The following is a 22,995-nucleotide window of genomic DNA, read 5'->3' as shown; positions in this document are numbered from 1 at the left end:
ATTAGTTTATAATTCAATTTTTTTATTTCCTTAACTTCTACATTTTCTTTCTTGCTCTTAATTCTACATTTTGTTTTCTTTTGTTTAATCTTTACATTTTTGTGTATTCATAAGCATTAACATGTCAAACAGAAAATTTTCTGCACCTACTTTTGTAAAATTTGTCTCTCATTGTGCAACCTCATATCAAAGCAAGAAGTTTCCAACTAGACTCAAAGTTAATTACCATGATACAGGTCACCAATTTGGAGGAGAGGTATTAGAAAAGCCATACTTGAATCTTGAAGAAATTCTTGAATATTGCAACATGGTAAACTATGAAGGAGTGTCTATGGATGCAGTTTGGTTGATGGCATTCCCTTTCAATATCAAGGATAAAGCAAAGACTTTGTTTTATTCTCTCCATCCACAAAGCATTACAAGTTGGGAACAATTGGTGCAACGATTTATGAATCAATTTTTCCCTCCAAGCAGAATAATATGTATGAGGAATTATATCATAAATTTTTCTCAAGAAAATGGAGAATTGCTATTTAAAGCATGGGATAGATTCAAAGATTTATTAAGACAGTGTCCTCATCATGGTTTTGAAAGATGGCTGACAATACACATATCTTCATAGGGATTTCTTTCTCAAATAAGTCTTTATTGGATTCATCAGCTGGAGGTTCTTTTATAAACAAAATTTTAAATGAAGCATATATATTAATTGATCAAGTGATATTAAACCTCAAGAATGATTAAATAAAAATTTGAAGACACCTTCTTCAAGAATCCCAAATGTGCAAACCATTATGCAATTGAGAAAGTCATGCAAGATTTAGTGCAACCACCCAAGTGTATTAAAAATCGTACTGAAAATATCAACAAGTCACTAAACGAGGTTCGAACCATTGGAGGATAAGTTATAAAGATTGACTTCAAAATGGTTTAAGCAAGACCCTCCTCCAACACAACCAAAGTCTAGTGAACATTGTAATAATTTCAAGCTGAGAAGTGGACTATAGGTCACCAATATCATTTCCTCAATGGTTGATGAGTTTAAGCCTAAACATATAATTTGAACCTCTCTTATATATTCAGAGAGAATATGTGGAAGAGAAAAATAAAACAATTCTACCATCCCCACTAAGGACTTATGTACCACCCGTCCCCTTTCTACAGAGGTTAGTATAAACCAAGAAATATAAAGAATTTAATGAACTCTGTGATGATGTGGTGGAAACATGTAATTTTTTAGATATAGCTATTAAAGTTACAGGTGGTTATAATATTTCAGATTCTTCTGATGGAGATTGTGATGATGATGTAGTGGCTTATAAATTTTTAGATTTACCTATTGGGGTTAAAAGTTGCTATATTGGTATAGAGTTTTTAGATGATGATGGTGATGAGTATGCTCAGCATGAAATTTCTGATGATGTTTTGATCCTTCTATTGATGATATTGATACCTCTTCACTGTTTCTAAAGTTATTGATGTTGTGGATGAAAGTGTAGAAACTTTTACTATGGAAGCAACGTCCCAAGAATCACTTCCTTTGATTACACAGCCACTTGGCGCAATGGGAGTTGCATCAATTGCATTTGTTGATGATATATGTATAGGGACTTTTGCAGTAGAGGCAAAGTCCCAAGAATCACCTTCTTTAGAAGCACCACCACTTGAACTAGAGCAAAAACCTTTACTTGATCTAGAGGGAGTCATATTCAATTGTTTAGAACATTCATGTACTTCTCCAAAATGCAAACTATCATTAGTGATCTTTTAGAAAACTTCATAGGGGTACCCATCATTGATTTTATTGGATGTGATTCATCTTTTGATATATGCTCTATTAAAACTAATATTTTTATAGTTCTTTCTTATCTTTCTCTTGTATGGGAGGAGTGCTCTTTCTTTTCATGTGTAGATTTCAATTGGGTCAAAAATTAGAAGCTCAATCTGAACCATCTTCAACCACCTAAAAGAACACTCAAGAAGATGAAGATGGATAGAGCGGTGCTACACTACATTGATCTGATAATGGCAACTTTCTTCATAATAATATAGGTCGTTGGAAGAAAAGTCCAAAAGTTTCTCACTCCGACCAGAGCGAGATTTAGATTAGCCTAAATAAGGGGTTGAGATTATGACATTAAACATGCACTTTGTAGGAGGCAACCCAAATTTAATCCTGTTTTCATTTTAGTTTTCATTTCCTTCTAGTTTCTTTACTTTGTTCATAACAACCCTAATCCCTTAATTTTTCTTGTCTATTTCTTTTCGTATGATTTAATGTTATGGAGGAATGTGAATATTAGATAGAGAAGTATTTTTAGCATATGAATGTCAACCATTTAGAACTCATCACTTGGTAACTTCTCTAACTTCATAAATCTCCTTCATATATCCTTTTGTAATTTTCATTGGAATAATAAAAAGTTTAAGTTAGGGGGGAGGGGGTGTTGAGTTGTAGTTTAGTTTTTGCACATTTCTTTTTGTATAATAAAATTTTTCTAATTACATCATTCGTCATATCATGATTGCTTGTTCCTTAATACAAAATGCTAGCACGCTTATTCTAGATTTCATGTGATTTATTGGTTATTTATGGTGATAGTATGTTTAGTAATCTATCTTTTTTCTATCTATGTTAGCATGAAGTGAACAATATTTTTATTGTAAAAGTTTGAGTGTTGGCTTTATTTTAAGATCTCTATACACTGTGCCTATTTTTGGTGGTAAATAACTCTGAAATAGTCATAATTCATAGAATTTGATAAGTACTAGTGTTTCCGTAGTGATTTCTTAAACTATATTTTAGTTACTAGATGAGGCTCAAATCATATCTGCTCGCTTGGAAAAATTAAATATATCCTTACATTTGTATTCAAGTGTTGCACCTTGCAGTTATTTAAAGAAAAAAATGAATAAAGGATATAAAAAAAATAGGTGTCGTCAGTGAAAACTAGCAAGTTACTTCTTTGAGAGCAAGTTAGGTTACTGGAAAAATAACTGCTATGTTTCTCTTAATATTGAGCACGCCTTTGAGACCTTGGGTAGATTGAGAAGGATTAACCAAGCATATGGCAGGTAAGTGCCTATCGTTGGGAGCATAAGGAACACAGTGATATAATGACTTGACTAACTTAGGGATTGATACTTGACAAATTTAGGCCACTATTGCACTGAGCACGGAGAACTATTACTTAGGTCATACTCAAACAACTTTTGTATCTTGCTCACCAATAAAATCATTTGATAAGATTAGATCAACTTGATAGAGATTATGATGACTATTTAGCCACTGGAGTCTAGATTGTAGTTTTTGCTTAAGGACATGCAAAGGTTTAAATCTGAGAGTGTGATGTGCGCAGATTATATATATTTTTAAGTATTGTTTGATGTACATCTATTTGTATTTCATGAATATAATCTTTGTTTATTGCACTCTATTTCGTTATTATGTCATACTTCCACTCCTTTATTTGGATATTTACTTTTTGCTTATTTTTTATTGATATGACGTAATTTGGAGTAAAAATTGAGTGAAAAGGCACATTTAAACAATTTTGGAAGATCAACTAGAAGTAGTCATATACTGCAATGTTATCATGTTCCCCGGACAAAATCAAGGTAAAAAAAAAGTCAAAATGGACCGAAATTTTACCCACACAGCCATGGCTTGATAAGGGACAGGGCTATGGGAGTTTCAGGGCATTTCCATACTACTGCATGGCACAGTCGTGCCTTTTAGGCACGGTTGTTACAAAATCTAGACTACTGGGCCGATGAAAAGCAAAATAATCGTAATTTTCCGCTCAATTGAAGTTATGAGTCGAGTTAAGTCTCAAAATATAGATATCTTTAAAATCTACAACTTTACTTCGGACTCTAACCTGAGATATGACATAGTCGTGCCTCAAACCATGCCACAAAGACACGATCGTGCATCTACATTCGGGCAGGAGCCGTGCCACAAAGACATATATGGACATTTTAGCATTGGTATATTCTAATTGTTTTATTGCCATTATGATAATTAATTGCATTCAACCATGCTAATGATAGTGCAGTACTAACAGCTACACCATTAGCAAACTATAAGCTAGCTTCGGTGGAAGACTCGCTCCCTCTAGTAATTCAATCATCCATATATGCAAAAGTCCTAACAAGTAAGCAAACCCAAGTGTTTAGGCATTTCAACCTGTGGAGTTGTTTGTATTAGGAGACTTGTTAGGTGTTTCAAATTTGAGCATATAGTGATTTGGAATAATAGATCACTTGTTAGGTTGGGCAAAGGAGTTTTTTAGACAACTCACTTGGGTGAAATCCGTAACTCGGTAAATACCAAAATATGATGTGTTATTTGGACAATAGGAAAATACAGTTTTGTAAAATATTGTAGTTTCGGGCCTATTATCAAGGACCGTAGCACAGCTAACTATGATAATGTGAGATTTAAATCTTGCCTGTACAGAATCTCAAAACCAAATAGATAACAACATAATAGGAGCCCGTCATTGAACCTATAACAAGCATACAAGTTAAATATATGGAGGTCTACCCCATTTACCACAAGGTAGGTTGGTTATAAATGTAAAAGTATTAAAATCTTCTATGATCGTGAAATAAAAATGCTCAACTTGAACCCGTCATAAAAACCCATTGGGTTGCAAGATCAAGTGGTGAACTATCATCATTATCCTTCATATATGGATCAGCCTTGTGTTGGACGAGCAACATGCCAATTTCTTCCCTATCACACAACGCAGCATAATGAAGCGGCGTTTGTCCTTCAATATCCTGTTGTGAGATGCAGAAAAAAAAATGAGGTTCTGATAGGAAGCTCAGGATTTTTTTTAGGGTATTGCACTAGGAAACATACAGTGAGGCAGGAGAATTACGAATTAACAACTTTCATCACCACAAAGTTTACGGAGAAGCCTTCTAATAAATAGCCAATGAAGAAAAAAAAATAGAGCCTTCTCCGAGTTTCCTAATCTGAAATCAATTGTTGAATAGCAGTGTTTCCAAATTGTACGATGGCTAGCCATACACAATTATCAAAACGTGTAAACCTTGATTTGAAGCAACAAGAAGAGACCAAGTTTAGTGACTATTAGTTAGGGCAACCTTGGTGCAAGCACTATAAAGGACTTTGCTACAACTTGAATCAGTATGTTCAAAAATCAGTGTATCAAATGTAAAATGAGCTGCAATTAACAGCAACCTCAAGTGGCATCAAATATTTACCAAAAAAAAAAGAAAAAGAAAAAAAAACTCAAAGCTTGAGTAAAATCTCACTATAAAACATGAACAGTAAATATCAAACGCAATGCATTGTACTACATATCAGCTTTGGCAAAGAAGCCATTCTCAATATAACACCTTCATATCATGTGTTCTTTTTCTTAGAAAAGCTTTTCCATCAAGTGTTTGTTTCCTATCTATTTCTACCACTCACATTTCTCATGTTGAGACATATGCTGCTCTACAACAACAACAACAACAACAATCAATCCTTATCCCATAAGATGAGGTGGTCAGCTATAATCATTCTGCGTCATCGGGTTCTATCTCCTAATGTAATGTATCATCATTTATATTCAAATAAATTTTATCTTATTTTATTATTGTTAATCAAGTCTTTGTTTGTCTTCCTCTTCTTCGTTTAATATGCATATTTGTCATAACTTCATATCATCTAAGTGGAGCAAGTATTAGTCGACTAAGTACATGGTCGTACCATTTTAAATGTGTCTTCGGGAATTTTCACTCAATAGGTGCAACCTTGACTTACAAACAGGATTGTTGAAATAGAGGAGAGCGTTGAGTGTTTTTATGTGATCGTAAAATAGCTTTAAAACTTAAAGGAAAGTTCTACAAAACGACGGTTAAACCTACTCAATTATGTATGGCGTTGAATGCAAAAGATGATAATTGCATATATATATAAGGATGTTAAGGTAGATATGTAGACATACGAGGATGGAAAGAATAAAAATGAGAGCATTAAAAAGAAAGTCAGAGTTGTATCTATTATGACACATTTGTGAAAACAAATACGCAGATCAAACAAGAAGAAAGAGGAAGACAAAAAAAATGACTTAGTAACAATAAAATATGATAAAATTTATTTAAGTATAGATGATGATATAATAGAGGATAGAGTCCAATGCCGTAGAAAGATCCATATAGCCGACTCCACCTATTGGGATAAAGCTTGGTTACTATTGTTATAGGGCAACCTTGACTTTCTCTCTAATATTTTAATTTCTTATTGTATTCATCCTTGTATATCCACACATTCATCTTAATATTCTCATCTCTGCAATTCTCATTTTTTTGTTTATATGCTCAAGTCATAGTCTAACATTCAGCTTCATATAATATAACAGCTTAACCGTCATTTTGTAAATTTTTCATTTAAGTTTTAGAGGTACTTTACGATCACAAAGAACACTTGAAACTCTTTTTCATTTCAACCATGTATTATATGTAAGATATCTCTCTCAATTCCTCCATTCTTTTACAAAAATGAGCATAAATACTTAAGACTATCAATTACAAACAATTCGTCATTTTCTATCTTAACAATTATCTTATTGCAACAACAACAACCAATTCTTATCCCACTAGGTGAGGTCGGCTATATGAATCTTTTTACGCTATTGAGCTTTATCTCCTACTATATCATCATTATCTATACTTAAATAAATTTTATCTTATTTTATTTTAACGATTATCTCATTACATCTAATATTTTTAAACTTAAATTTCATAGATTCTGTCTTTACTCTACTAATTCTAAAACCTTTCACTTCTAGCATTTCCCGCCAAAATTCAAGTTAGCATTTCCTCCTTCACATGTCTCATTTACCAAAATAATATCATCTGCAAGCAACATACATACTATACATACTGTATTTTGGATGTGTCTAGTGAGTTCATCCATGGTTAGTATAAAAAGATAGGGACTTAAGCTAATCTTTGATGCAATCCTATCTTTATTGGAAACGCTTCAGTTAATCCGCCGAAGTCTTACATTTTTATACATATACTTAATTAGTTCAATATACGTTATACAAACACCTCTCTATATAATTTCCCTTGAAACTCTATTATAAGTTTTTTCTAGGTCGATGAATACTATGTGTAAATCTTGCTTCTGTTCCCGATATTTTTCAATTAATTGTTTAAGAAGATGTATAACTTCTATTGTCGGCATTCCAAGCATAAATCTAAATTGATTTTCTATAACCATGGTCTCCTTAGTCTTTTTTTTCTATTACTCTTTTCAAAAGTTTCATAGTATGACTTACTACCCCTATAGTTTGAATAATTTTGTACGTCTCTTTTATTCTTATATAAGGGAACTAGATTATTTACCATCCACTAATAAGACATTTTTAATTTTCAATATCAAGTTGAATAACTTTGTAAGTCATTCAATACTTTATTTCCAAAGACACTTTCATGCCTCTATTCGAATATCATCTGATTAAACTGTTTTTCCATTTTGCATCCCATTTAAAGCTTATTCTGCTTCTGAAATTTTGAATTCTACAATAAAAAATAAATAAATTTCTATTCTCATTTGACCTAAAGACCCTACCTAGTGGGATAAGGCTTGGTTGTTGTTGTAGTACTCATTTGACCTAAGTTAAGTTAGTTATCTAAATCTTCATTAAAAAAGTTGATAAAAATATCTCTTTGCATCTGCTACTGTATACACCAAAATTTTGAGAGAAAATTTCAGTCATTCAGATTTTGATGCTCCTTTTGACAAAACAAGAAAATATTGTTTCACAAGTTACCTGGCAATATCTTCTTTATAAACCACATCATTACAAACATATAGAATTCCATGTACTTTGTAAGCTTTTCTTTTAAACTGAACATTGGAGACCTCAGCCAAAAAAAGCATATCTAACCATCACACTAACTGACAGATAAGGTATTAATTGATGGGATTTTCTGTATGCTTTGTGCCAATTAATGTGTATAATTAGATGTCAATCAGAAAACCATTTCCAATGGCTATTCATCATGTTTTTGATTCCAACTTCAAATTTCAAAATCTTACGACCTCCACTATATGGCCTAAAATAAAACACATACCTGTCTTGTTTCATTTGATGTAACAGTTTCGCAATCCGCTTAACCAAAAACAAGAACACAGTGTCAAACAACTTATCACATATGGTCCTGGAAGAGCATCTTCTTGTTTTTAATAAAGAGTCATTACAAGTTTGTCTTGAATTTGTAAAGGTGTCTTCCAACATGGTCATCTGTTGATTTTAACTAATTGCCAGAAACTAAACAACATAACATTCATTTTATCCAATTAAGTCAGTGACATTTGATGTCAGGTGTTGTACTATGCTGACACTCACAAGGCACAAATCGTGCCAACATGCTTCTAGTCTAGTAACAATTCATAAAATTAATTTAACTTATAGTTTTAATTAATTAATAGTTGTAACAAATTTATAAAGCTATAACTAACACTTGGTTTGAAAAGTTATTACTATTTTATTATTATTAACCTCCAATTTCAAATGCCAAGGACAACAAATATCAGCTTCCCATGAACCCTTCTCAACTCAACCTCATTATCTTCCAAAGCTTCTTCACTCCAAAGATCACCTCTAGTTGCTTAGGTGACCTGAGGGCTCTCCTTGGACTCCTTCATTGCTCCTCCCATGGCCTATTGGTCCAATACAACTAATCAAGCTCTGAATTTGACCAATACATGTTAACACAGAAAATCTCAATAGACATTAGGTTTTGATTGGCCTAAGCAGTTCCACTACAGCTTACTCAAGTTATTAGTTTCTAGAGTTTCGGTTTTGGTTGCTGAGCAAAATATTATATTTCACCCATGAAGATCAGAGCAATATTTCAACCCTCATGAATAATTCATATACAAGGACTAATTTCCTAATTGATTTTAAAAATCAAAATTTCGTATTATGGTAAAAAAGCATGTTGTCTTAACCATCACAAGAGCAAATAAGGTCATACTAATACTTCTTTTATATACTACTACTGCATTTATAACTTTTATAATTAAAATTCAGTACTAGCTGTAAAAGAGAAAGAGACCATATATTTCTCTACCTAATAATCCACTTACATATAGGTATTTATATACATAAGGAAGGAAAGAGGATCCTATAATTATGGTATATCTATCAATCATTAATTACAATCAATCACAATCCCTATAATCAAGATAATCTAAATCAATCATAATCCATACAATTAAAGAAATCTTCAGAAGTATTCAACATTCCCCCTCAAGCTGGATCATATATGTCAATCATATCCAGCTTGTCATAAAGTTCCTAGTGCTTTAATGAAAACATTGACAACTTGGTTGGATGATGATGTGAATGGAGTGGCATTTTTCAGGCTCATTACACACTCACGAATAAATTGACAGTCAACCTCAATATACTTAGCCCTCTCATGAAAAACTGAGTTACTTGCAATATGAATAGCTGATTGATTATCACAGTACATTGAAAGTGGTTCATTGTAGGTGAACCCTAATTCTTCATACAGATTCTTCAGCCAGTGTGAGTCATGGCTATATACTCAACTTCGACAGTCCACCTAACAACAACAATTTATTTCTTATTTCGTCATGTTACTAGATTTCCCCCTACATAAGTACAATATCGAGAAGTGGACCGTTTGTCGGTCTTAGATTCAGTATAATCGACATCAAAATAAGCTTCGATCTTTAAGTATCCATTTCTCTTAAAATGACAACCCTTCTCCGGAAGATTTCTTAATGCACTTAAGAATCCTGATAACGGCATTACAGTGAACTTGCTTCGTCTTATCCATAAAACGACGGATTAATCCAAGTACAAAAGAGATGTCAAGTCTCGTTACTCTTAAGTAGATGAGTTCCCAACAAGCTATCTATATTTTGCCTTATTCTTAAAGAACTCTCCAGTATCATCCCAAATACTAGAATTGATATCCATACGCGTATCAACCAGCTTCGTTCTAAGCAATCCAGTTTCTTTGAGTAAATCTGTAGTATACTACCATTGACATAATAAAACTCCAAATTTGTTAAAAGCAATTTTAATTTCCAAAAAATACTTACGACATCCCATATCTCTCGTCATAAAGTATTGTTGCAAATACCTCTTAGTTTCGTCTATCCCACATATATTACTACTGTGGGATATTAGGATGTCATCAACATAAATAAGCTCATTCGTGCTCTATCATATAAACACAAGATGATCTGATTTGCACTATTTGAAGCCAACAACACTGATTATATTATTGAATTTATCAAACCAGACTCTGGGGCTTTGTTTAAGACCATAAATAGCATTTTTAAGTCTGCAAACTATAGTAGCATTCTCCCCTAAGTAACATACCCTGAGGTTACTCCATAAACACAGTCTTGTGCAAATCGTCATAAAGAAAGGCATTCTTCACATCTAGTAGATACATTGGCCAAGATTGATTGACAACCAAGGAGAACATAACTCTAATAGAATTCAAGCGAGCAGTAGGAGAGGTCTCAAAGAAATCATCATAAGTCTATATAAATCCTTTAGCCACCAGACAAGCTTTGTAAACCGTCAGCTTTAAATTTCAGAGTAAATACCCAATGACGGATAACAATATTAACAGAAGATGGTGCAGCCACTAGCTCTCAAGTACCACGAGAGATAAGGGCAGGCATTTCCTCATCCATTGCAGTTCGCCAAGCCGAGTATTGAGAAGCCTCGGAGTAGGAAGTTGGAATTTCTGTAGATGATAGAAAACTACATAAACGCGGAATGCAAGGCCAAGGTAATCAAACGAAATATGATTAGACAAAGGATGAGTAATGCAAGACCGAATACCTTTACCAAGAGCAATAGGCAGATCAATATTAGAGGGGCGAGCATCAGGATTTGCAAGATGAATCTGGTTCTAGCTAAGCACGCCTCGTGTACACCTACAATGGTTTAGGAGACGACGCATCTGTAGTGGAAGACATGGATAGTGGGATAGGTAATAGAGATGCTAATGTATCATGTGACTAAACTACCGAGGGAAAAGTAAGGTTGGGACTAAAAAAAAATGTAACATCAGCATAGGTGTAACTGCGTTTTGTGAGTGGGTAACAACGATATCCTATCTGTGTGCGAGAATATCAAAGCAAGATGCATTTAATAGAGCGAGGAGACAATTAAGTCAAACTAGGAGTAAAATTATGAACAAAACAAAAATAACCAAATATGCAAGGAAGCACAAAGAAAAGAGATTTGTCAGGATGAAGACAAGAGAAGGGGATATCCCCATGTAACACAATAAAAGACATCCTATTTATGAGAAAGCAAGCTATGAGTACAACATCACCCCATAAAAACTTAAAAACATGCGTGTGACAAAGAAGAGTATGAGTTACGTCTAAAATATGACGGTGTTTGCGTTCATCAACTCTATTTTATCAAGAAGTGTATGGACAAGAGGTTTGATAAATTATGCTATAAGAATTACAAAATGTAGACGCTGTCTTCTGAACTCAAGTGCATTATAGACACGAAGAATGCACAAAGAAACAGAATATTAGAGTTTTTATTTCATTATAAAATGATGTTAACACATCAAAAACCTCACTCCTATTTTTGAATAAATATAACTAAGTCATGAGAGAATAACCATCAACAAAAATTATAAAATAATGAAAACCTCCTCTCGACTCGACTCTAATAGGTCCCCAAACATCACAATGAACAAGTTCAAAAGCAAAAGAACTCCGTTTATCAACTCTAGAAGGAAAAGAAATACGATGATGTTTGTCGAACTCACAGTAGATGGAATAGGAACTAAACTTTTGAGAGAGGTAGAAGATGGGTAACCTAGACAACAATGTTACTAATAAGGAGACGCAGTTGCTGAGAGTGCCCAGAAACTTATAGGTGTAACTGAATCCAGATAGTATAAGTCATCACTCTCATGTCATCTACCAATTATCCTCTTCATATGCAGGTTCTGAATAATACAATAAGATGGATAAAAAAATACAGAACAATTATGTGTTTTTGTTAGCTAGCTTATGGACAGTAAACTAATAGAAAATTTAGGTGCAAAGAGAACATTATCAAGAGTGATATTTGAAGTGAGTCTGACAACACCTCTTCCCGTAATCGGAGAATAGGTACCATTGGCTAGACGGACAGGGGATAAAGATGAGAAAACAAAAGAGTAAGAGAAAAAAGACTTGTTATTAGTAATATGAGCCGACGCACCGAAATCCAACATTTAAGACTTATCACGAGACATAGCAAATGCATCTAGAGAGGATGAGGTGGTCGTAGCAAAGGGAATGATAGAGAAAAGCGAAGTAATTTCTCATAATCAGTACGAGAAACAGAGAACATGTCATCATGACCGCAGTGTCTGGTGATGGAGTCGATAGTTTGGTAGATGCATTATTAGCCCAATCAGGCTTACCAAACTTTGTCCAACACTTCTGAGAGACATGGTTGGAATGGCCACAATGAACACACGAACAACTAGTCCTTGTGGTATAAGTTCCACGACCACGACCACGACTACAACTACTATTACAACCCCGAAAGAACCCACAATCGCGAGCAGCCATAGCCGAAGTATCGGAAGATGAGGAAAAATTGGTGCCAGGACGATCCATGGTCACACAAAGAACCCAAGGCAAAAAAGAACGTTAGCGCAGAAATCGACAGCACAGGACGTCGGTACCAAAATCTACAAAAAAGGACGTCGGTGCCGAAATAGGTAGCACAGGGCATCAATGCTAAAATCGGTAGAAAAAGACATCGGTGCCGAAATCGACAGAAAAGGAAGTCGCCGTCGAAATCGACAATAGCAGTAGGAGGCGGTAGCAGCAACAGGGGACGACAGGAAAATTAGGTGAAGGAGAACCTGACTCTGATACCATATAAAAGAGAGAGACCATATATTTCTCCACCCAATAATCTGTTTATATGTAGGTATTTATATACATAAGGAGGGAAAGATGATCACATAATTATGGTATGCCTATCAATCATTAATTACAATTAATCGCAATCCCTATAATCAAGCTAATCTAAATCCATCATAATCCTTACAATTAGGGAAATCTTCAGAGGTATTCAACACTAGCATTTCTAGGAATGGTGTCAATTGCCACAACAAAATGCATTCATGATTAATATGGATGATGCAAAGAGTGACACACTTGAACTTGCATAACACTGCAGCCTCTGCAACATAGCTACATTTATGAGAAAGATAAAAACCTTAGCATTCACATCTGCATTCTTGTCAAGAAGTGTTTGCACAACATTTATATGTCCACGATCTACAGCCCAATGCAAAGGAGTCCTTCCTTCACTGTCTGCAATTGACAAAGTGCATATTTACAATTTCAAATGACCAAAAACATTAAATGCACAAATCCACAAACGTCAACTAGAGCTCCTTCAGCTATGATATTCTAATGGAGAGGTTGAAAATTTCAATGAAAGGAAACCATTGGTTGAAAATTTTGATGCAGAAAATAAATAGACAAAACACAACTATGAAGCATGTCATGTCCAAATCAAGCTTTGATAGAAGCCCAATAGTGAATAAGGATGTACCAAAGTGCTGTTGGTCATTAGATACTAAGTTTTCTAGAAAATTGCTTGAATACCAAAGGTTACCAAAGTGCTCTTGGCCATTCACTAGTCACTACACAGCACAGTTGTCATGTTAGCAATTTGGATCTTAGGATTTTATAATCCTACAATTCTAATTTACATAAACAATATAAATCTCAAGTAGGATCTTACTTGGGCTAGGATCTCTGGAACCAACAATTCAATTCAATGTTTCATCATTGTTTCAAGGTTGGAACTCGGTTTGCAATATTATGACTGTATAAAATAAACTTACAATCACATAGGCATTTAAAACATTCAACGAAAAGTAGTCATCTTTTTTATACCATCTCATTTTGAATAATCTGAGAAACCTTTCTAATTTCCAAGTAGAGAAAAAAATTAATCTTTCCCATTATCATATAGTTTAAAAAAGTTAAATAAAAAATATTTTATCATGCCAAGACAAACATTATAGTTAAATTTAGAAAAATGTATGAGGCTTAACTAACTTAACCTTTCAGTCATATTTCATTATTCATTATTTTTCTACATGAATAATACATTTTAGATATTAAAATTATAAAAAAATAAATAAATGTTCATAATACTAATATAAATTGAAAGTTAGTATATATTGTTGGTGCAATCATCCACCTGGTGGTTGAGTCCAACCATATTGTTTTAATATGTTTGGCAAAGGTTTTATATTATTGTACTCACGTTGTGTGTCAAATATATAGCTGTGAGTTTTGTTGACACATTACAAGTGCAATGAGAAAGTCCAATAGGAGTTTGGTAGCAGTCCAAGTGGATTGAGGGCAATCACACATTTGCCAAAAGAAGTCCCGCTAGTACTAGCAAATATAAAAAGGCCAACAGATGCTAGTAAAAGTCCATATGGATTGAAGTCGATCAGACATTTAGCAAAGGGATCTAGCAAAGGAATCCCACGGGTATAGATAACCATCATTTTGTCACGATATTTTGACTCATATATGATTACCTTTTGATCTCCTTTAATTTCATGTTTATATGACATTTCATGAGTTGCATTTATTTTTGGACTTAATTGCAATTTATCTTTAATTTACGATATTTGATGCTAATATTTGAATGTGGTCTTATAGGTGATCAAAAGAATCATGGACCGAGCCAGATCGAACCAAATCGAGCTCAAATCTAGGTTTAAATGAAGAGACCAAGCTTTGGAACAATCTGGATTGCCCATCCAAGATTTGAGGAGATCTGATCCATTCATCATGATCTGATCCATCCAACTTAAGAAAAAAGAAATCAAGACCCTTGATTTAGATCAGTGCCTTTGGACCGGATTTAGAGGGGCATCTATCGTTGGATCAGATTTGAAGAATTCTCAGTCATCTGTTCAGATCTGGGATTGATTCAAAAGCCGAAGAGAAGCTACAGAAACATGGTCGCGATTCTTGATGGGGGAGGCACACGAGAACAGAGCATCCTTCTTTCTTCTTTAATCGCCAGCCACCTCCTTCATCTCCCGATTGTTAGATGATCATCGCCTTCTCCACCTTCAACCGCCGCCGGCCATCATTCTCCTACCATCGGCCTTCATCTCTTCCTCTCCAAATTGGGAGAGGATCCAAATTGGGAGAGGAGCTTCCTCTTCTGCCTCCATCTCATCCGCCGCCAACGCCAACCATCTTCAAATGCCAGCAGATTCACTGCCACCATAGCTCCTTCCGAACAGCTTCTTCTTCATCTGATTCCACAATAAGATCCGGCCACATTCATTCCTCCACATATCTGGACATCGGCCTCCTTCTCCGATTTGTCCTTCTACCATCATTCGAAACCCATAGCTCCTTCCACATATTTGTCTCCGATCAGCTGCATTCAGATCTAATAGCATCATTTTCATCAGCGAACATAGGTTTAATTATTTGATGAGTGTTTCAATCATTTGATTCTGTATATGAGTTCATTGTAAATTGATTGTAATTGATTAATTCTCCATGATTAGGATTCCATACATCAAGGTTTAATTAGTTGATGCTTGTCAAATGTTTGATGAACAGAGCATCTTCTTTCTCCTTTAATTGCCCGCCACCTCCTTCCTTCATCTCCCGATTGTTAGACGATCATCACCTTCTCCACCTTCAACTACAGCCGGCCATCATCTCTTCCTCTCCAGATTGGGAGAGGAGCTTCCTCTTCTGCCTCCATCTCATCCGCCGCCAACGCCAACCATCTTCAAACGCCAGCTGATTCACCGCCACCATAGCTCCTTCCGGACGGCTTCTTCTTCATCTGATTCCACAGCAAGATCCAGTCACATTCATTCCTCCACAGATCTGGACACCGTCCACCTTCTCCCGATTTGGCCTTCTACCATCATTTGGAACCCATGGCTCCTTCCACATATTTGTCTCCGATCAACTGCATTCAGATCTCACAGCATCATTTTCATCAGCGAGCATGGGTTTAATTATTTGATGAATGTTTCAATCATTTGATTGTGTATATGAGTTCATTGTAAGTTGATTGTAATTGCTTGATTCTCCATGATTAGGATTTCATACATCAAGGTTTAATTAGTTGATGCTTGTCAAATGTTTGATGAAATTCCTGAACACATTTTCATTGCTTTGGTTGATTGCAATCTAGACTAGTGTTAACTTTCTTATTGTTAATTAGTGTTGAATTGCTTGCTATGTTGCTATTTTGTTAGGTGGTTAGGTGCTCGTAGATTAGATTAGCTTAGCATGTGTTGCTTACGGTTTTATGAATTTCCTTACGATGTAGTTTAGCAAGGTTCAGTCTTATTAGTTGCATTACCTCATGCTTATCATTATTTTCTTCATGTTAGAGTAGTTTACATTCTTATCAATTGTGTTGATTATTCTCTATTGTCCTTAGATTTAGAATCACAAAACCCAACCCCAACTCCAAATAAACTTGATCTTAAGATTAGAATTCACCGGCTACATTCCTTGATAGAAACGATCATGGTCATTCCCTACACTGCATTTGTGTAGTTAGGGAGTTCAGTATTTTATTGTTTGTAAACGTATCACGACAATATGTTCTATCAGTAACAGTCCAAGTGGATCGAGGATTGATCACACATTTACCAAAAGAAGTCCCGCCAATACTAGCAAATATAAAAAGTCCTACAGGTGTTAGCAAAAGTCTATAGGGATTGAAGTCAATCAGACAATTAGAAAAGGAATCCCACGAGTATTGATATAAATCTAAGTGGGTCGAGGTTGATCAGACAATTGACAAACAAAGACTGGAATGTAAGGCTTTTTGGCAAATAAGTAGTCTCAGTAGGTCAAGGTGGACTAGATGGAAGACCTAGGGGTGAAGCCTCTTGATAAATAGAAGTCACAGTAGGTGGATGATGACTAGGCACTTGACATGGAAAAAGTTTAGGTGGTAATCTCTTGACGTGTGAGCTATGAGAGAGAAACGTGGATAGTTCTCTTACTTAAGCGAGGAGTTGACTATGAAACAAGTGTTTCAATATCAAAATGAACGAGTCAACTAGTCAACAAGTCAATTGACTATTCGTCTAGTTGACCAAGATATGCAATAGAAAGGTTTGTTCCAAGTTCAGTCAATACTAAATCTAATAGTAATTCAATCAACTTAATAATGTAAGTCCAAAATAGTGCAATCATTAAACAAAACAACATATGGTTTGTAATTGACTGCACAATTATTAAACAAAACAACATATGGTTTGTAATTGATTGATGATGGAAAAACAATTGACATGGACATGTGAAAGAGACATTAGAAGATTCGGACAAGGATAAAGTAGAATCTAGATCAGTCTAGTGGTGAGCAGATGATATAATTAGCAGATGAGAACATTGTGATCCAAGGGAACTAATCATAAAGTCAACTAATGCACAACAGAAGAATGGGTCGAGATCCAAGTGAACTGGACAAGATCCAAATAATCATGTCAAAGTCCGATCTAATTTTGTAGACTAAAGTTGAAGCAGCAATAGTCGCTGCAAATAGAGTTCTGAGACCAAAATGGATTAGGATTATAAAAGACTTATGGTGGCCTACTTCACTCTAAAATACCAAGTCAAGACAACTCAACCAGAGCATATCATAAACACCCATAAGCATTAGGTAACAACGAGTGCTCCATCTACAACAAGAATTTCTGATTCTCAAGTTCACCATTATTATTCCTTTAGTTTCACAGTTTTATGCCTTACACTTATTGATGTTTTCCTGTTTTGATTTTAAAGTTTAAGGTCTTTATCTTCAAGCATCATATCCTTATTATCTCAGTTATTTATTTTGAAAAAGGTTTCATCACCCTAGACAATTTTTGAGGAGAAATAATGTGACTTTTCGAGAGATGAGTCACCTTACGAGTCCATAGGGCACAGAGTAGGAACCCAAGATTTTGAATCTAATAAATACTTGTGTGTGTCTAATTTTCTTTTCTTATTGGACTCAATTTTCATAATGAATCTTTTTAACTTGTATTCCCACTGTGCGAATTATTCAAAAAAATTATTAACGTTAAAAATTTCCACTGCATTTTTCAAAATTTTGAAAACACTTAATTACCATTGCATTTTTTAAAAATCTAGAAAATATTTACTCCAATAAAATTTTAAAACAAATTTTGATTTTAATATTCAAACCCCCCTCTAGCACTCACGATCTTACATATATGATAGTCTCTATCATTCTATACTTCAATCATATGATCTAATCAAATGAACCTATCATCATTCCTATGTAGGATCTACAACTTTGATTATAATAGTACACCACAATAGACATGATACATACACAAAGAAACACTAGGGTAAAAACTCACATATCAATTCAATATAAGTTCATTTTGTTATGACAGAGTAGAGGGGGAATATATTATGCACAAAACTATAGCTAAAGGGAGAGTTGAATAAATGAAGAATGAGAAGCTAAAATTCATAAGTTCATAGTTATGCTACATTCCCTTGAAGCATATAATTATTCTTCTTTAAGTTCCTTTATACAAGAAACTCATCTAGGAAATTGTTGGCATATCATCTTGAAATGGAGCATTGATGCAAGCCTACTTTAAGGGATCATTTAGATTTAATCAAGGTCAAGTGTATACTAAATGCCACCATAATCAGATCAATGAAGCTATGAGTAGCCATCATTAACATTCCATGAAGAAAATAGGGCAACCTGAGGATTATTCAAAACACTAAAGCACATGGAGAAAAATAATGGAGGAATATTCATTTGCAGACTAGCAAAATACAACATAGTTCAAGCATCTATCCCCACTGCAATTGAATTTCTATCAGCTAGTAAGGTTTAAATGTTCTTGGCCATTGCCTTCCATGATGTCCAAAATACAACTGGCCAATTCAATTTGGCCAACTTACAGTCTAACATATACAAGATGGCCAGTCTAAATTTTAGCAAATTTTGGTTAAATTTAGCAAATTTACAAGTTCCTAAGCAACTTAATGCAATGGGAAGCATGAAATGGTGCAATTGGCAGGAAAATCATGGAGCTACCACAATCAAATAGTGTAAAGGAACATAAACTAACATAAAACCATGAAGCTTCATGTCAAATGTATCCCCTCATGAGAATCTAAAGAGAACAAGTGGTTCCATCAAGTCAATATTAATTGATCTGGTAGAGACATTGACTAGAGTGGTGCAGAGGTCTTCTCTTGGGATCAAATCCAAGTTCACCAATTTTGCCTAAAAACACATAGACAAATTTCCTCAAAAGTGAGGAATTGTCGGTCTGCAAATAATTTTATCACATATCTTTCCCCAACAAACAATTCTTACAATCTAAGAAGTTCCATGACACTATTATGCATTAAAAGTTTAATAATTATGATACAAACAACAACAACAACAACAACAACAATCAAACCTTATTCCACTAGGTGGGGTTGGCTAATGATACAAACAAACAAATGAAAAGTAAGTTTAATGTTTTTCTTGAATATATTTTATTTTGATTCACACTAAATACAAAGCTCTAGCATCTACTTAAGTGCCACAAACCTCTTGAATTTACTGAAGCACCATTTGCAACACGTGTTAATAGCTCACCAAGTTTTCCTTCTCTAGCAAATACATGTATAGCCTCCAATTTCCTGTAGACCAAAAACATTAGTCATAAAATGCAAGGTTAAATAGCACACACATAAGGATCATGAGAAGAGTATTTCACTGCTCAAGTTGGACCACATGGATAATAGCAAGTACCATTTACAATCGCACCTATCTCCTAGATGTTATAAACAAGCAACATCACAAATAATGCAGTAGGGGATCTGCTGGATACAATCATGAGTCTCAAGGGATGAAGTGTGAAAGTAGTAACATTATAGGTTTCTATCACAAGCACAGATCATTAGTCTAATGAAGAAACAAAATAACACTACCAACAAAAATACTATGATTAGAAACATTTGTAATCAATATAACATATGCTACAAACAAGAATAACAACATAAAAAAGATCATCCAACATCACTATATCAGAAGCATCAACATGTTTTGTAGAACAAAAGGCAAAATCTTAACTGTATTCACACCACATATCAAATATAGCATCCTGAAGAGATAAAGAAACTTACAAATCCACCTCTGACATTTCTTCATGGACAAAGCTACTAAAAACTGGTCCCATTGACCCCTTTGTAGTGGAACCAGATGGCATACTCTCATCATCATCCCCTTTCTGTGGCTGGGTGATTTATTATAAGAAAATTAGTACACATTTGTAGATTTGAATTTTCTATAAGAAAAGAAAGAGTAGAAATTTAAGAACTTGCTTTGGTAGAGTGATCTGCCCAAGAAGGATACAACTCATTGATTATCACGATGTACTTCTGCATAGCATCTTCAGGAGGCATAGTACCCAATCTCTGCCATGCATTCCTTGAAACATCACCCAGATGCCAAATATCAAAAAAGAGCCAACTAAACATAAAAACAGTAGAACTAAGAGTAGAATAGAATGACATGTAGGGATAAAGAAGTATGATCAAGAACACAGAACCAAGTATATAACTGTGCCAGAAAAACGTAGAACTATAACTTGTCTAATAAAATTTTTCACTCAATCTACATATGGGAGGCACACAATGTTGACTAAATCACCTATTACAGTAACCCTATATGTTTCTTATGTTATCAACAATTTCTCCACCAATCTCCCTTTACAATTTAAAGATCCGAGATATAAGAACTTTGCTGAGGCTTTTGTCCATCCATCCTCGCTATAGCAAATTCTTTGGCCACATTTTCCAACATGCATACTTAGTACTGAATACCTCCTACATAAACTATTTATTTTTCAAAACATTTATTCCACAATTAAAGTTGAATTAATCCCAAGAAACGTATCATCAATGAAAACATATCATTATAAACAGCATTCATTACAAAGATTCATCAGTTATCACTAAGAAAATACATTAGAACAAAAATTTGATCATTTCTGAAACTCTAGTACCATTATAAACTAACAAGACACAGTCCACAATATAAAGCTATCAAGTAACTACCATTGTGTATTTGAATGTACTATCCTGGTTAGATCACAACCTTAATGGCACAGAAATATCCTTCATCAGAAAGAAAATTTGAAGACAATCAGCTGAAGCACAAGTGAACAAGAAAGAAATCCTCGTAGACATACCATTTGGCACGGGCAGTCAGTTTGAGAGCAGAAGGCTGCGGAACAGTGCACGGCCCCTCAGTCGCAATCTTGTACAACCCATACAACTGCAACTGCACATCATTCGACACCTTTGCTGAATCTTTGTCAGCGGCTGTCGCGGCCACGAAAGCGGTGGCGGCGGCGAAGGCATCATCCAACTCCGTGGACTCAATACCTTCCCAGTCACTGTCTTCCTCCAAAAAACTCTCATTTTCCTTCTCCAACTCCCTGGCACCTTCCCTGACGTCCTCGCGGCGACCTAGGGAGTCCGGCGTCAGGTCACTCTCGCGGAGGACCTTGAGATTGCCCTCCTTGAAGGAGATGAAGACGGAGATCAGCTTGGCGGTTAGAAAGGAGAAGACGAGGCCGATGATGACGGCCTGGCAGAGCTCTAACCAATCCCCCATGTCGAGATCGATGGATCAACAAACCCAGGAGAAGGGGATGCAAAATCGAGGGATTCAATGGGCCGTTTATCGAGCAACGAACATAGAAAGGCATGGACGAGCTGGGCCGTCCGGTGAGGGCCTCCGCCTGGCCTTTTAGATGAGTGTTCGCCTACGAATAATTTTCCTTTTAAAAAAATAAAATATTAAATAAAAAAAAAATTTATAATTTTTTAAAATTTTTAAATAAATAAATTAATTAGTAAAAGGTAATCAACTTAATCCTAGGATCACCCTTAAATATTTTTCACCATAAATTAGAAAGTATTCACAATGAATGACCTATCAATCTAATATTCTTAGATCAATCATTCGTTACAAAAATTTATTCATTAATTTATCAAAATTAAAACTAGATTTTTATAACTTAGAAATAGAAAACACCCTAAAGTGCATTTGGTACATACTAATTTAATAGAAGATGCATTTGATAATAAAAAATCTATGATTTATTGGAGTACTTACTAATTTTACTTTTGGTATACCTATCCCACTCATCTAGTCATAAAAGATGTGAATGATTACAAAATCTACTCTTGTTATTTTTCTCTTCATATTTTTCTTATCTTCCAAACTAAATTTTCTTTTGTATATAATTAAATCTCTCTTTCACAAATACACATTTGTAACTATGCTTACCTATCAAGATTTCTCGTCATCTAACACTTTCCTATGCAAAATAATACTCTCGTGCTATTATAAGTCACGGGAAAATAATACTCGATTACTACCATAGACATGTGAATGATTCAATTACGATTTGTTATATACAACTTATTTTTTTATTTATGCTAGCTAAATAAAACTAAACCTATTTACTTATGTTGAAAATTAAAATTTTATTAACTGTCAAAAATTATATTATCCAACCATATAAATAATACTGCATCTAAAAAATACTTATCTAATATTCTAAAATGGAGAGGAAAGGGTGGAAGGGGGGAAACAATTTAAATAATAATAATAATATATAATAAAATGTCTAAAGATTAGTTGGTGGATGAATAACTTGATTATGTTGATACAATTGATCCATAGTCAAGATTGATTTAGTATATATAGTTGAATTTTAATATTTGATCAATATAATTGATAGTTGAACAAGATGTCAAGTGTGTCAAGATTATTTAATATTTGATAATGGAGAAGTTTAAAAGGGTCACCATAGAAACACACTAGACATAAGTTAAATCACTTTAAAGGGTTCGGATCATATTCACGTGTGTAA

At 34.4% G+C, this 22,995-nt stretch overlaps 1 protein-coding gene and 1 non-coding gene across 4 annotated transcripts; both read right to left on the bottom strand.

The window, feature by feature from the left end:
* Positions 1-481: 481 nt before the first annotated feature.
* LOC121988085 lies at positions 482-588 on the bottom strand. Its single transcript, XR_006113845.1, has one exon. It is a non-coding gene; the product is annotated as a small nucleolar RNA R71 (small nucleolar RNA).
* Positions 589-4,322: 3,734 nt separating this feature from the next.
* LOC121984365 (acyl-CoA-binding domain-containing protein 2-like) lies at positions 4,323-21,787 on the bottom strand. 3 transcript variants are annotated; one of them, XM_042537263.1, is made up of 7 exons: positions 21,301-21,787; positions 20,432-20,537; positions 20,234-20,343; positions 19,656-19,747; positions 13,275-13,372; positions 10,709-10,770; positions 4,323-4,788 (listed from the first exon to the last, which is right to left on the bottom strand). In XM_042537263.1, the coding sequence occupies exons 1-7, from the start codon at positions 21,726-21,728 to the stop codon at positions 4,692-4,694; spliced, it is 993 nt and encodes a 330-aa protein (XP_042393197.1). In that variant the 5' UTR covers positions 21,729-21,787; the 3' UTR covers positions 4,323-4,691. The 3 variants fall into 3 exon arrangements, with proteins under 3 accessions (XP_042393197.1, XP_042393196.1, XP_042393195.1); XM_042537262.1 differs by lacking the exon at positions 10,709-10,770 and having other exon boundaries at positions 20,234-20,337; positions 21,301-21,786; XM_042537261.1 differs by lacking the exon at positions 10,709-10,770 and having other exon boundaries at positions 21,301-21,784.
* Between the last annotated feature and the right edge of the window lie 1,208 nt (positions 21,788-22,995).

Source organism: Zingiber officinale, chromosome 5B (assembly GCF_018446385.1).
Source record: "Zingiber officinale cultivar Zhangliang chromosome 5B, Zo_v1.1, whole genome shotgun sequence".
Lineage (NCBI taxonomy): Eukaryota > Viridiplantae > Streptophyta > Magnoliopsida > Zingiberales > Zingiberaceae > Zingiber > Zingiber officinale.
The sequence above is the reverse complement of the archived record's forward strand: the minus strand, read 5'-3'. Positions and strand labels throughout refer to the sequence as shown.

What these genes read in the sequence shown, in the direction of transcription:
- LOC121984365 (XM_042537261.1), bottom strand. Translation starts at nt 21,728, where the DNA reads ATGGGGGATTGGTTAGAGCTCTGCCAGGCCGTCATCATCGGCCTCGTC. An exon ending in GAAATGTCAGAGGTGGATTT is followed by an intron (nt 19,748 to 20,233) that starts GTAAGTTTCTTT and finishes TTTGGTCTACAG; the next exon opens with GAAATTGGAGGCTATACATG. An exon ending in TGCTTCAGTAAATTCAAGAG is followed by an intron (nt 13,373 to 19,655) that starts GTTTGTGGCACT and finishes TGTCAATTGCAG; the next exon opens with ACAGTGAAGGAAGGACTCCT.